The sequence below is a fragment of the Pleurodeles waltl genome, chromosome 4_2 (assembly GCF_031143425.1).
Source record: "Pleurodeles waltl isolate 20211129_DDA chromosome 4_2, aPleWal1.hap1.20221129, whole genome shotgun sequence".
Lineage (NCBI taxonomy): Eukaryota > Metazoa > Chordata > Amphibia > Caudata > Salamandridae > Pleurodeles > Pleurodeles waltl.
Genome location: NC_090443.1, coordinates 959,511,897 through 959,527,791, shown reverse-complemented (window position 1 = coordinate 959,527,791; position 15,895 = coordinate 959,511,897). Strand labels below are relative to the sequence as shown.

Genomic DNA, 15,895 nt, shown 5'->3' with positions numbered 1-15,895 from the left:
TAGTGCAGTCTCGCTAAAGGATTGTTTTTGTACTTTAAAAATAATGACACTTTATTTTGAACATTTGGTTTCTAGCGGCTACACTTTATGATAGATGTCGAAATCTGGTAGCTTCCTTCTCCATTTCTTTTAAACATATAAGTTGTAACCTCCTTTCCTATTGTTTTTCTTCACTTAAGCACCTGTTGCATGTTCTCCTGTGGGAAGAACCCACGAGTGTGGTAATTTTCATTGATAATGCAGTATGGCATCAGAGGCATTTGTATTTTTTTTTTAAAAACATGCTTACCCCAAAGATATAATGTGACTCAAATGAAAGATTCCACATTGGTAGCGGAGCAGGTGTACCATGGGGACTATTGCAGGCAAAGATACTGTTCACCATCTCCTGTTTCTCCAGGAAAAGCACCTATAAAGGCGGAACAGTGAGCCCACAAGGCCTAGGGCCCTAGTACCACTGCACCAGAGGCACGATTGATAGCTACACCCCTGCTCCAAGTAGATAACACGGAGTTTAAACAACTGCACAATGATTGCTCTACATAAGGTTATAAAAACAGAGAACTAAATAAATCTGGTAATATAAAGTCACAAACACAGTTGACATGGTCCCCCCCAGTGCCGCACAGTGCACGCACTTTGTACAAACATAATTTCATTAAAAATGGTGCAAACATGGTTGAACACAGAGTATTACTATCATACATACATTCTGTTGACGTGAATAGTGCACCTAATGAACACTTTACTTACTTGAAGGCTCAGGAGTAAAACTCCGCCCTGCTGAGGTGACAAGAGTCCTCCCAAAGGGGAATCCGGATCAGAGTATACATGCTCATTGCAGAGGTTCAGAGTACCACACTCTCCCTGCCTAGTCCAGAGCCCGTAGGATGACTTGGGCCCGATCTCTCTTGATCTTTTTCAGAACTCTGAGCAGTAGAGGGAGGTGCGGGAAGGCAAACAGCAGTCCTGACCTCCAATGTAGGAGTAAGACTTCACAGATATAGGATGTTTTGGGAACACCAAAGCACAAAATGCTTGGCACTGCAAGGTCTGTGCGATGGGGAATAGATCTGGCCAGGGTTCTCCCCATTGCCAGAAGATGCCACCTCTGAGTATAACTGGCATTCATGGTCTGCTAGGCAACATTTGCTGAGTTCATCCGCCCTGGTATTTAAAGATCCTGTCAGGAAGTGTGCAGTCAGGGAAATGTCCAGAGCATTCAGCCACTTCCAGAGATACAAGGCCTCCTGGCATACTACCCACAGCCCATACCACTCTGCTTGTTACAACACCATGTAGCGGTCATGTTGTCCATAAGAATCTGCCCTCTTTATTGCTCCCTTGACTAAGAGAGCCTGAACTTCCCCACGGAGTATGGACAGGCTGGCCCTCAGGGAGATGTTGTGGTGTGACCAGTATGTCTTGGGGATAGGTTAGGAGGGGCAGGGAGTATCCTTGCTGGATGATCTGGAGCGCCCTTTGGTCTGAAGTGATGCTCCACCATCTGGGGTGGTTTAAGGTGATACAGCTTCCCACCAGGTGAGCGTGTGACACCAAGGACAAAGTCGTTTTGCGGGGGCAGGGGTCTGGGTTAATACATTGCCCCTGGGGGCCTCTTACCAAGCTTCACCATGAAAAGGACTGGGAGGCCAGCTGCTCATGTGTCACAAATTGCTGTTGCCCCTTCTAGAAACCCCTACCAAAGCCTCAAAGGGGTGCTGTGGTTGGAGGAACTGCTGAGCATGCTGAGCTAGGCCTAGACAGTGGCTAGTGGCTTTGCTCTCTTTAAATGTCTCCATGGCAGAGTCAGCCTTCGCTCTAAACCACTTAGAGGCATCAAAAGCCATGTCCCTTAAGGACTGCTGGACGGCAACAGAAAAGCCTGTGGATCTAATCAATGTGTGGCATCGTAGCACCAGGGGCGGCTGGTAATTTTACCTATGAGCGGGACAGGGGGACAGATGCACACATACACACTCACTCACGCCCATGCATTCACCCACAAACACACCCATTCACAACACTTGCGCAAATACACATACATTCAAACATATACGCATGCATACACCAAACATAAAAAACACACAAAACTTACCTTCACACTGGGAGGGAAACCTCAGATGGCCCAGGAGGGCTGGGACTGCTGCCTTCCCCACTTTAAGTCAGTCAATGAGGGAAGGCATCAGTCCCCCACTCGCCACAGAATGGGATGGGGTCAATGTGACTGCTGACCCCACCCCACTCTGTGACAAGATGTCACAGATTTATATTTAGTCCTGGGCACTTTTGGTCTTAAAACTGAAGCACCCAGGTCGAAGGCAATCAGTGACGCCCCCCCTCATCATGAGAGAGAGGACCTCAAGGCACTTTTGCCAAGCTGAGGAGGTCACGCTCACCAGGCTGTGAAATCCTTAGCTTGGCAAAGTTCCGTTCAGGCAGCCAGGCACCTGCGCATTTAGTGCCTGTACAGCTCCTGGCTGCCTGAACAAGAAGAGTGTCTGTCAGGTTAACCTTTGTTCAGTCTTTTCCTTCTTGCCAGGAAAAGGTGGGGCGGCCCTCAGCCCAAAAAGATGGGCCGTGGCTGCAGAGTACAATGCTGGTCCTCACTGCCCTACCCAGGCAGTCAGTATTGTCCAGACCTGAACGGCACTGTAAGGTCAGTCTGATGTTCTCCAGAACAGCTGAGAAGACATCTGCCATCCTGTTCCACAGAATGTTTGAGTCCCTACCTAGGAGGCATGAGGTGTTGACAGGCACGACTGGCACTGGAAAACATGCATTTCACAAATGGTTCCATTCATTAGGATTCTCGTTCATGCAAGGTCATTCAGAAGGCATTGATGCTCTGGAGATTGTACCACTAAGCTCTCCGGGGTGGGGTGCTGCAGAAGAAAATTTAGATGACCTAGAGTTGCCCTGGGTCATCATGCCACTTGCTTATTCACTGGAGGCAATATCGTGGTTTTGCCCAGGCGCCCACCAGGACATTATTGAAGAGGTTGAGTCGCGCCAAGGGAACAGATCTCAGATCCCTGGGGTCCAAAGGCAGTACAACAGGAACCTGAGGGGTACCAAAGATTTTCAAAGACTTTCAAAGTTGGCATAGTTAGTCGGCTTTCTTTGTTTGCTTGAGGGGGAGCAGAAATATTGCTGGAGTCTATATCACCAAACAGCTCCATGGTCTGACTGTACCCCGGTTGTTGCGCAACTTCAAATGGTGCGAGACGACGGACACCCAGGCTTCAACTTCTCATCCTTTCTGTGGGATATCTTCAACTTACATGACCTCAAGAACTTCCATTTGGAACATTCATGGTATCGGCCTCGGGAAACGAGAGTGCATCTGCGCCCTGGACCTCGACCTGGGCCGCTTCTACAAAGCTCAATGATGGCTAACTTGGCTTTGCGGTCACTGATGGCTTTGAGATTCACCTTTTTTAAGCAAGGACATGAAACAAAGTTGTGGAAGGTGCCAAGGCACCAGAGGTCGTGGGTTTCCATCACTGATAACTGTTGGTGGCAATCATGGCACGTCTCAAAACCCTGTTGTTTTAGGGCCCACATTCTGCACACTGTGCAGTGTTTGGAAGAAGAGAGAGTTTTCCTGAGGGAAAACATCTGTTAAAAGACAGCACTGTTAGCTTGATATCCATGTCAGAAGGTGCAGAATGAAAGAAACACACGTCAGCGTGAGGAAGTCGCGCATATATGGACGCCCGACATCATACCCTAAGTAGATGGACCCAACAAGGAGCTGCACAATGCCACCTATTGACACGTGAGGGAATTACTGAAAAGTTTCCGGAATGAGTCTGGCAACTGGGGAAATTCACAAGGTGAGGAATCTGTTGGTTAAAGCTCAGGAGCCACCAAATTCTCTCCATCGTTCTTCCTGAGAGAGATTCCTTTACTGTACCTCAACCTCCAGTCCATACTGGGCTTTTAAACCCACACACTCTTTCCTTATCACTAGAAATATATTCTGGCCTGCTGATAGAATTTTTTAGAGATGTATAATTTAAATTATCAAGCACTACAACCCATGTAGTCAGAAAATAGAAATATAGAGTAAAAACCCCAAAACAGAGACAATGCAGTAGTGATCGTCAATGATGACGTCCAGGAGAAAAACAATTACGTTCTATACTTAAAAATCCAAAAATGAAGCAAATGGATCAATGTGTCAATCAATTGCCCTAACAAGACTGAGATAAGCAGCCATGTTACAAAGTTACAATATCATATTAGTTCTTAGTCGAAGACAGCTGGCAGGCGAGATAAAACCATTAATCGCTGAGTAATTAGTTAAATTAATACGCATGTAATCTGTGCGGTAGGACCCTGTTCAAAACCAGAACTTGATTTATCATTGACAGGTATGGATGTTGGGATTCCAGGCAGCACAGAAGGGGATTCCGGAATATCCGCAATTGCAAACGAGACCAATCAAACAATGAGCTAGGGATTCTGATCTATTGATTACAGAATGATGGCAGCTCAAACAAGCAGCATACAACAGAAGCATGAGAATCAAACAGAACTCACAGGCAACGTAGCAAAATAAGTATGTCAAAACCCAAATCCAAAATCTGAAATCAGTCAAAAATCTGGATAACCTCACGGAATGCAACCCTCTGGAGGCTAAGCTACTTCTTGGCGAGCTGGAGGACCATAAAGTGAGGAAGATTTATAGAACTCTGGTCCACTATATGCCCAACGCATCCTGGGGCCACCGACTTGCATGAGAGGAGGTTCTGGGAGACTTGGGGGATGAGGACTAGGCCGAGGCTCTCGCTTCCCCGAGACATGCGGCGATTGCGACTGATTTCAACTCTTTCAGGAGCATTCTCTCCATCAGACCTAGCCTACGAGACACAAACTCTGGAGGATGGCGGTTACTGACTAGCTTGCATGCCTCCGTTGCACCACTCGGGATGGGGGTTTCACACACACATCACATGGTCATGTGAGAGAGTGGAACCATCCGGGAGGCAAGTGATAGCTAACTTGACCACGGTATTGGGGACAGCCATCCCCTCTGATCCAAAACTGGCTCTCTTGCACATCAGGGCTGACCTAGCTCTGCATCAGCACGGCCAAACACTCATTCGCTTGGGTCTGACTGGGTCTGGCCAGAGGGACATTGCTCGTAGATGGAAAGATCGGGATCCACCCTCGGTGGAGCCCTGGGGGGAGGGTCTTGACTGGTGCGTGAGCAGGCAGATTCCCGTGTATGTGGCCAGGTGTTGCCCCAAGAAACCAGGGGGTCCGGGTCAACTACAGGGGTATTGTTCTCGGCTCCGTCCCAAGGACGATGGCAGCCATAGATGCGGAAATTCGGGCCTAAAAAGGATGATACACAGTTGTTTCTCTTACAGCTCTGTGGGTGTAGAGGTGAGGGGGTTGGTGTGGGGGTAGGAGCACTGGGGGACAGGCAGACTATTGTACGTTATGATTGGTTTGTTCTTGTTTTGCCAATTGCATTTAACAAAAGTATTAAAATCAATGAAATGTGTTAAAAAAATTCGATACAGGGCATCTCTTAAGACAAGCCAACACCATCCATCCATGCAACAACTGGCACGTGCGCAATGTCGAACCCTCTGTGACTTTGGTCCGCATATGGTCACTGGCTATTTCATTATAGGCTGGGCTCTGCAGCTAAAGGAGTAAGCAGATCAGTTTTTCGCTGCAGTGAGATATTCTTCTCAGTTTGTTACCAGGGCTCATTTCTGTTACCTTCCAAGCTGCTGACATCCATATGCCTTAAATCTGGAAATAACACCGTGTTACTGCTGTCACATTGCTAAAATGGTAACTCGCTCGGATTTGGCACACTTGGCAGCACGCCTTGTTGTATGAGGCAGCTCAGTCTATAGTCTGTATGAAGGAGATTAGGAGGTTGCAGGGCAACCCACCAAAGGTCCACAGGAATTTGTGGCCACATTGTGGACTTGCAGACATTTTCTCCTACTTCATTTTGCGTGAACAAACTAAACAGAGAAATCCCAGTAACCCCTCAACCTTGACCACAAATTATTTTCAAAGATGCTCTTAATTGCCACTGTTTCTGTGTCTTTACAGAAGCTGATTAAAAACTTAGACATTGTAAGCACAAGCTGTAAAAATATTTCATTTGTGTACATTATCCACAAAGAGAACATGATCAGAATATTGTGTCTACTAAAGTGAAGAAAGAACAATGTTTACACCTTCATCCTCATCTCGCAGAAGGAGTGAACAATGTTTGACAAGTTGTTAAGCTTAGATTTTTTGCCAAAAGTACTATTTAAATATCTCTTTACTGCACTTGCGATCATATCTCTTAGGGCCATATGTACGAACACATTTTCCCATAAGGACAGAATGGGTAAAACCGTTTGCTACATCTGGCCCTTAGTGCCTAACTGGGACAATCCAGTGTGTTTCCCTTACAACATCCCACTGGATGAAATCACATCTCACATGCTCCCAAGCCAGATGTCTAGCTCCAAAACCTGAACACAGGCAAGGTCAATGAATAACAAGTCAACAAAGACCTGAAGAATGTGGTGATGCGGACCCAAGAATCAGCATCAACTGCAGGCCAAGCAACTATCAAGAAAGCGATGTAGGTAGGGACCACTTATGTTCTAGGACTCTAACAGCTTCAAGAGCTCCACTACCTGAAGGAGGGAGTACCAATGGAGTTCTCTGAACTTCTTGGCGGATCTCACAGAAAAGAAAATGAAAGTGGGAGAGAATGGCATTGGGTGGAATGTGATTCAATCATATTGAATGATGGGTAGCATAAGAATCACAGAGCAAGTCATGTTGGACAGGAGCAGTTCAATCCCATAAGGGTAAAGAGAATGCTGAACTGTTCTCTATTAATTAAGAATCGCACTCTGTAATTAATTAATTATTCCTTCCTCTGCTTTTAGATTTTTTAAATCATCATTTACTGGATAATTTTCTGTAATGAAAGTAAATCCAAGTTTTCCTAAACACTATATGGCCCTTGTGTGTTACATGGATTTCATTATCAAGTACGCAGCATTTACCAATGTCTCTCTTTTATTTTCATTTTAGATTCTGCATAATCAGTGTTATATTTGTTAATGGAAAGTACAATACTAGGGATGAGAGATCTCTTTGTTAACAAAAGCCCAGATAGTCTGCATCAGGAATGCAACAAAAGCCCTGTGAGCTCTAACAGACGAAGGATGACTAGTGATGGCCCTTGCAGCTCTCCGTCCACCGAGTAGCCTCACCTGGTTTATGATGTAGATCCCGTAGTCAACCTTCTGCCGCCGGAGGATGGGGTGCAGGTAGTGCAGCCAGTACTTCAAGTGGTGGTCCCTGTGTCGGAAGGGTAGAATTATTGCCACCTTCTGCTTTGTTTTGCAGTCGGAGGGCGTGTACTTGCCGCCGTCTCGCACGTCCGGATTCTCTCGCTGAACCCTCTCCATGGTCATTGGAGTGGTGAACTCAATGAGCAGGCGGCCAACTGCAGTATGGAGGAGACAAACAAAGGACTAGGCGTGAGTATGAAACCAGAGCAAGATTTCAAAATAAGCAGTGGCATAAATACCTTTGTTAATCCTCTCATTATTATTATTTACAATTTGTAAAGGCACAGCTGCCAATCAATGTTCTGGCTATAATGATACCGCCTCCACGCGGACTCCAGATCGGAAGTTGGAACAGTCATCTTTTAAGTTTTCCCTGAAAGAAGTGTGGTTATTCATGGTTCTCATGGTTTAGCGACATGGAGTTCCACTATTTAGATGCCAAGTAAGAGAAGGATCCACCTCCTGTTCTGCTCCCTCTGATTTTAGGAATGGTGAGAAGATGTTGATTTATCTCTGACTGGGGATTTACTTTGTCAGCTTGTGACCCAGATATACTGGGAAGTTACGATGGCTGACTTTATGAGTGATATGCAAGGCTCGGAACACTACTTTTGTGCACTGGGAGGGAATGAAGTGTATCCAGGTGTTGGGTGAGTGTGTTCATATTAGGAATCCCTAAGATAAATCTGTCAGCGGCATTTTGCAAGAACTGAAGTCTGTTCATGATATGTTTGAGAGCACCTAAGTGAAGGGAGTTACTTTAGTCTATAAGGGAGGTTATGAGTGACTGAACTACTGTGCCTAGAGACAAGAAGGGAATGAGGGGAGAGATTTTTTTATGTGATCTCAAAATGGTGAAACCCAGATCTACTACTATGTTAATTTGTTTGGAAAAATAGGAAACTATCAATTAGAACTCCTATGTTTTTTGCAGAAGTAGCTTTGGGTGGGAGGAGTCTCCAATTTGCTGGGCCTTTTTCAGTGGTTGATACAATTTTTGGGGGTATTGTTCACATAAAACACCAGTCTAAAACCAAATGATCTAACTAAGTCTTCAAGCGGATAAGAGATCTCAATGAGGATAACTGTGGAAGCCCGCATTTAAAGGAAAAGTTAGATAACCTAAACGGAGGTGTGGCCACAGATTGTGTTTTATCAGAAAGAAATTAAGCAACTGATGATTCTTGTTGCACATACCAGCCTTACGATGAGATAACACAGTAGAGTGGGACACAGTATTGAAGGCCACAGATAGGTCCATGAGGATCAGAGCTGCTGATCTTCATTGCTCCAAAATCAAGTGTGTCTCATGCGTCATGGTAAGTAAGGCTGATTCAGTACTGTGTCCTGGTCTATAGCCAAACTAGGTGGAATCCAGGGGATTGTTTGTTCCACCCTGACAGTTTATGAACTGCATTTCCAAGACTTTTGCCAATAGTGGTAACAATAAAGAGATTGTTAAGTAGCCAGATCAGCATTGGACTTCCTCAAGATAGAAGTTATGAAGGTTGGGTATGTGATGTGTTGTTTAAGCTCTAGGATAGAGAGTGAATTTAAATGGTTCATTGTATCCTGGTTATCAATATCTTGAACATGGAAGTTGAGATCACCCAACATAACAAATTTGGAGGCAGATGGAATGTTGGGGGGGGTACTAAAAAGAGTCCCATTTTGTTATGAAATGTTTTTTGGGTCTTGCCAGATAGTAAATAATAGTTCCAGTAATAGAGTATGTAGAATTGATATGAATAGTATGTAAGAGGCCTTTGGAGTGAAGTTATGAACATTAGTAAATATCCTTAAAAACAATAGTGATGCCTCCCCCTATTGTGTGCTCCCTAGCTCTTCTGAATATTTTACATCCTTTAGGGATGGTCAAATATAAATCTGGGACAATGTTGTTATTTAACCACTACATGCAAAACAACAAGTAGTGAACAATCTTCAGTAAGGCCCTGATAACAAGACGTGCAGAGTGGTATTCTGTGGTAGGATATTGGTCTGCTCAATTATAAGTGGTTGGATTTTCCAGTTGCATCAACACCAGACCCAATTTTATTGGCCTGAAACTCTGGACAGTAAAATTGATTTAGGGTTAGGCCGCAAGTGTAGCAAGGCCCCACTTTCAAGCTCCCATCTATTCCCTTTCACAGTATGGGAGGAGCATGCATTCTCCGCCCCACCAGGTTGCAACCTTCCTTTCCCTCTGTAATCTGTTTCAACAACTCACCATATGACTGACCGCCTTTGCAAAAAGGCCTTCAGTTGTTTGTCTCTTACAGAGACCTGGATACAAGACATCTCAGCACCAATAATTAGTCAAATAGATGCCTGGCCCTGTAAGAGTTATTTTAGAGAATAAAGCCGATAAGAAAAGGGGTAGAGTAACATTTATTTTTAAACTGCTAAGAAGATGTTTCACAGTGCAGGCATGCCCCGGAACTATCTGTATTAAGGAGGGACTGTGCAAGCGCCTGTGACCCTTTTGTAATACCAAAGTGCTGCAAGGGTGCAGAAAGCAGGCACACATGCCCGTTGTACTCCCCTAGCACTTTATGTAATATGGCCCAGGTGATCTTAACAGCTTCAGAGTTCCCTTTGGAGACCTGCTTGTCATTCTACTGCTGGCCATCCCCGGCTTCTGCTTGTTTAGGGATTTAATAATAAGCCAGTTTAGTAAGCCACGTATGCCCAAAAGCTGTGCAAGAAATTATTGGTGCGAAGCACATGAAGCTACTAAACAATGACCCCTCACACTTTAAAGAATATGGCCTAGATATTATGAAGTTTGAAGATTAAAAAATTGTCACAAATCCAGGGATATTCAGTCCATTTTCTGATCCCATTTCCCACTGTCCTACCAGATGCAGATCTTTCCAGCCATCTGCCAGGCACTGAAACTATGAGATATTGTCATATGAAAATGCTTCTATCAAAGAAAGGCAATGGAAGATTTGCGCTACCGGGCTGATGAGAAGCTCAGACGTGATTGTGGATTACTAAATTGTTCTTCATTGTTATTTGCCAACTTTTCCACCAGCATGGCAGACTTATGTATGCAGATAATTTATGAGGAACGTCTGGCAATCACGAGTTGGGCATCTGGTTCTCCTGGAACTGATGGTGTTTGTTGCTAGTAGGGCAAAGCAGGGGAGGTGAAATATTTAGTTGATTAGGCACATTAAAGGTGAAAGGCATTTCTAGTGTGAAAAGGGCTTGAAGGAAGTGGAAAGGCCAAGAAACTAGCTCTAAAAGGCCCAAACAGGGAAAGTGCCAAAGGAAGATGCCCTTCCTAAGCCCACTACCCGAATCCAATGTACGCTATGCGGGGATGGAGCAACTGACCAAAGATGGCCGCCAGAGAGGGGGAAAGCAAAAACTGGATGAATTGGAGGCTAGGGTCCAGGCCCAGGTCAGACGACCAGCCTAGAAGTCCCACAATTGGAGGAAGCCAATTTTTGCATGACCCCCACCGGCGGAAAAACATAAATAGAAACCCTGTCTGCAGCTCAATATTGATCCTCCACCCCTCATTTTGAAAATGAAGAAAATTGGCCCGCACATTAGCTCTGAAAACTTCATACTGGAGGCATCTGCCACTCTGTGTCCTGACAGATGCCAGTGCAGTGACCACATTTTCTGTCTGAATGTGGCAAATGGCAGAATTGTCCCAGGCACCCTTGCGTGAAACTTCAAACGTGTTATTTTTTTTGCAGCTCATTTGTTTACCTTCAGTAAGACCTGTTTTTTATTGCCCAACCCTGTTCTCTTGGTAATATGAGTGTGGTCCTGTGCCAGCAAGGGCAGCCGCTCTAAGGGTACACAATGTTTTATTGAACAGGCACTCCAGAAAGTCTTTCCATGCGTGTGGAACAAAGCACCTGAAAAGCGCTGCGTTGTTGTTTTTTTAATGGGCCTCAGGAGAAACGCACATTCTCACCCTTTTGTCTTGTCGTCCTGCCAGGAGATGCGACACGCTCATGCCTACATGCATTATGTCTGATAAACCTCTGGGTTATATAACACATACAGTCACAGGAAAATCTGCATGCACGCGCTGCTGCACTCTGGGATGCCCTTGGCCAAATGTGGTAGCGAAAGGGGCAAAATACTAAAGATCCAGGTGAGTGCAGCTGTGTGGGAAAGAGGAGCTGGGCCTGGTATTCCAGCTGCAAAGTGTTGTGTAGCGCGTGATTGAGGAATCTGCTATTCTGGACTTAAGTGACCTTCATCTTTTAGGAGAGGGTCATGTTGCGTTTTTCTGCAGTCACATGAAAGGCACCCTTTTTACTGAAAAAAGTCCTGGAGAGACAATGTATCAAAACATTATTTATTTATCCTTCAGGGTGGCCTGTGCACTTAACGTGGCAATGCGTGTCTAATATGCCATGACGTGCCAAGACAATAGTTTGGATTACATAGTGCTGTTTTGCCAAGTTGGGGCCTCTCTCCCACTACTAGGCCAGCAGCTCTCTAGTCACAGAGCTTCAGTCATCTGCATGGGACTTCTTGCATCTGTCCAGGGGCGGCTCCTCCCCAATGGCGGAGGAACTGAGATGCCCCACCCGCCAGCAGCAGCAGCTGCAAACCTTTAAAAATAAAAAGATAATAAACAATGTTTATTATCGTTTTATTTATAAAGGGGGTTGGGCCATGGGGGGTGACAGCCATTGAGGGGAGTGCACAGAGCACTCCCCTCAGGGCGCATGTATGTTTGGCCAACCGTCTCAGGCCGGCCAAACACACATGCGCACAGGGCTCTCTCCAACCCAGCCAGGGCGCTCCAGCTAATCATAACGCTGCTCTGAGCAGCATCACGATTGGCCGCAGGGCAGGCTGGGAGCCTGTGTAGGAGTGCGGTGGAGAGCTCAGTGCGGCAGTGAGCTTAAGGTAAGTTTTTAAAAAAAAATATTTGTTTTATTTTTATTTTATTCCCCCCGCCCCGTCAATTTTCCCATTCCCCCCACCCCGCCAATTTGCTCAGTCGCCAGCCGCGACTGCATCTGTCCCAAACATCCCAGCGTGAAAAGGGCAGGGTTTGTTGGCTCGAGTTCCCCATTTGTCCCCAATGAGTGCCCCACACTCGTCAGGCTGAGCCATCGCTCCTGTAAAACCACCCTCTCCTGATGGGAACTGTCATACGGCAACCTAGAGCAGGGGCTTCCAACCTTTTCTGTAATAGGAGCTACTTATGTTCAATGAAAATCATCCCAAGCCCCTAGTATTATAGGTGTATTGTCAGTGACTATATTAGACACGACTACAATAGTGACCACCTTATACAAGATCACCAACAGTGCATCATTAGTGCAATATGGATGGTTTACAAGAGTAATGTAAAAAAAAGTAATAATATTAGTAACAAGTCTCCCTGATTTATCACGTAAATATCAGCTGAAAATATAGGTTGAAAAGTCAGTCATTTTACTCCAAACATCAGCTTATGACTTCTGAACATTCACACATTTTCATCTCAAATACACACTTTTCAATGTTGGAATACATGTATTAATTCAAACAATCAAAAGCTTTTAATTTAGTAGGCTGGCCTGCACACAGGGGGGCTACTGACATGTAGCTGGGGAGCTACCTGCAGCCCACGAGCTACTCGTTGGAGAAGCTTGACCTAGGGTGAGGATAGGGTGCTGGGTGCACAGCACACACCACACTGGGCTAGGCGAGTGATGCAGCTTCATCATCATGTGGGGAGTTCTTCTACAAACCCAGATGCCCCTTTTCTGCCAGTAACCAAAGCTTCCCTGCTGTTCTATCTGATCTCCCATAGTCCCTCTAAAACCAGGTCCACAGCTTGTTTCTCTTTGTTAGCCCTGATTCCTCTTACGATTAAGCCTCCCCCAGTGTCTACCTCTTTCTCTCTCGTGTTCTTCTTCTGATATCTTAACACCCCAATAGTTTCTCTTCCTTTCCCATTCTGCCTGAGGAAGGTTGCTTACAAACCACTCTTCCGCATCCAGTCAGATAGTAGTATCTTTGACACTGATAGTCATCTTTGAAAGATGCCAGTCTTTAACTGTGAAACATGTTTGAGACACCCCTGTCGGTGATTGGTAGACATCTTTGGAGATGCCAGTCTGTAACTGATAAACGTGATTGAGACAGCAGTCAGTGATTGGTGGACATCATTGGAGATACCAGTCTATTACTGTTACACATGATTGATAGACGCCTGTTGATGGCTGGTAGACATCTTTGGAGATACCAGTCTGTAAACTGTGAAACATGTTTGAGAGACATAAGTTGGTGATTGGTGGACATCTGTGGAGTGGCCAGTCTGCAACTGTTAAACATGTTTGAGAGATGTCAGTTATTGATTGGTGGACATCTTTGAAAGATACCCATCTGTAACTCTTAAACATTGTTGTGATACACCAGTCTGTACTTCTTAAACAGTTTTGATGATGCCAGTCTGTAGTTGCTCATATATGTCTGAGAAATATTTATATGTGACTGTTAAGCATGCTTCAAAGCCATGTACTTGATAAAGCAATGGTCGCTAACAGTACATCTGAATAGTCTCACATTTATAGGTCCAGTGGACAACAGAACAATTTAGGCAGGCTTCGCAGACAATCTTTCAGACCACCAGTAGCACACTACATCATCAAAGCCATATATCTGGCAAACATACGTTCCACAACACACTTGTCACACATAATAATACTTTCAGGTTAAAAAATATATATATCATACCATCCACCGATACCATTATATACACCCAGCAGACCTGTGCAGGGCTTCAGCCCAACGCTGGGATCTGCCGTCCATTTTACTGGCTGACGTTCCTGCCCAATAAAACCAGATCCGATAACCTCACACCCAGCAGTTCTGACTGCAGTAAAACTGGGGTACCTGAGATCAGGTGAAGAGGAATCTTACTCAGGGACACTGCTCCACCTGCCTTTAATCAGGGCTTTAATGCAGTCTAGTTTGCCTCTCTGGCGCCTCCCTTAAAACGTTATTGTGGGATCCTGATCATAACAGTCACAAATATCTTTTGTATCTCAGTGACTCATCTTCTGGGAGGATTTTACGTAGTATGTCAAGCACTGGTATTCCAACTTCAAAATGGAAGCTACTGTGAAGCAACTGCACCAGGGAACCGATTTGGCTAACAGTTTATTCAAAAGAAAGACAAACCTTCTGTTCATTGAGTTTTCTGCTATAACTTAGGTTGTTATGTTTTTTAGGTGTGGAACTATGGTAGGTATGGAATAGTTAGAAAGACTATTAAACTGAATACGAACAGCTAAAACAACTTCTAACACTACACTGTCTTGGATCCAATTAGCTGAGACACCCTGAACATCCCCAGGAATGTCTTTATCTCTCCCATGCTTAGTTCAGAAGTCTCCAATGATTAATATCACAATTTTACATGAACCAATCCCTCATTGGTTCAATTCTCTTTTATGACAATGCAGAGTAACACCTGAAGCTGTCAAAGACAACGATGAAGGATGATGAGTTTGAAATTTAAAAGAAGATTATAATATCCTGTATATTCAGAAAAGGGATGTGGAATTCTTATCGCCTGACACCCGGGACATATTGTTTGGGGTCATGGGCAACAAGTTTTCATGTTTGCATAGTCCTTCGGACAAGTAGGCCCAACCCCCTGCAGCACAAACACATGTTTAAAAAGTTTAACAATATGAGACTACGTATAATGCTCTCAGCAGGCTCTCTGATTAGGTGCAAATGTTTGCAGAAGTTTCTAAGCACCAATGATGATTCTTTGATTTCAAAATAAAAAGTTCAGAAAACAATGCAAGTAGGAAAAAAAACATTTCGCTACTATGCTGTTTCTTTGAAGCGTCATTTAGTAAAATGTGTTGATGCATGCTACTATTTCCCAAAAATATTGCTAATGGAAAATCAGTGTAACCATTTTCAACAGGATTATGGGAAAAATTAAAATAAACAAGCAATTGCAAAGCAAACCGATCCAACATTTTTTGTGAGTTTTTGGGTTTCATCAATGCATGTCTTGTTTTGACATGGCTTTTGTAATACTTTATTGTTGTGGGAGCTGCCAGGCCCTCACCATTGTCATAAATACTGGAAAGGAGGGGGCACCTCCATGTTCTTTGCAGGGGTCCCCCCTCCAGTTTCATTATGCCACTGATTGTCACAGTAATTCCTGGCACTGAACAAAACTACTTTGTGTGCCAATATGCTACTTGTGCAAGAGCAAAATGCAATCAAACATTTTTGGCCATGCCCAGCAGGAGGTTAGTCGCAGGCCCTGCGCCCAAATGATCCCTGGGCAGCCAACTCCAGTTGCACATGTCCTTTGACCTACATGGGCAGACAAAAAACACACTTTTTAAATCTAACTTTTTGCCAAATTTTGTGTAATTCCATTCAGTTGTTTTTTTTATTTGATGACAGAAGTTTCCTATTGGGCTGAACATGGTTAATCAACGTTTTGCCCCCCCCCCTCTTTTCTTGGCCCCCGCTTGATGGCAGATTACCCTGAAACTTTCCAGTGTTACAATAATGATGCTTTTCTGTACTGTACATTGCCTATTGCCTAT

At 44.6% G+C, this 15,895-nt stretch overlaps 1 protein-coding gene across 4 annotated transcripts in view; it reads right to left on the bottom strand.

Annotated features, from left to right (window-relative positions):
• Positions 1 to 15,895, bottom strand: part of B4GALT2 (beta-1,4-galactosyltransferase 2) — a 625,157-nt gene that overhangs the window by 247,214 nt on the left and 362,048 nt on the right. For all 4 annotated transcript variants that reach the window (XM_069232774.1, XM_069232776.1, XM_069232777.1 and 1 more), the window contains exon 3: positions 7,257 to 7,492. In XM_069232774.1, coding sequence (XP_069088875.1) covers positions 7,257 to 7,492 — 236 coding nt within the window. The remainder of the gene's footprint in view (positions 1 to 7,256; positions 7,493 to 15,895) is intronic.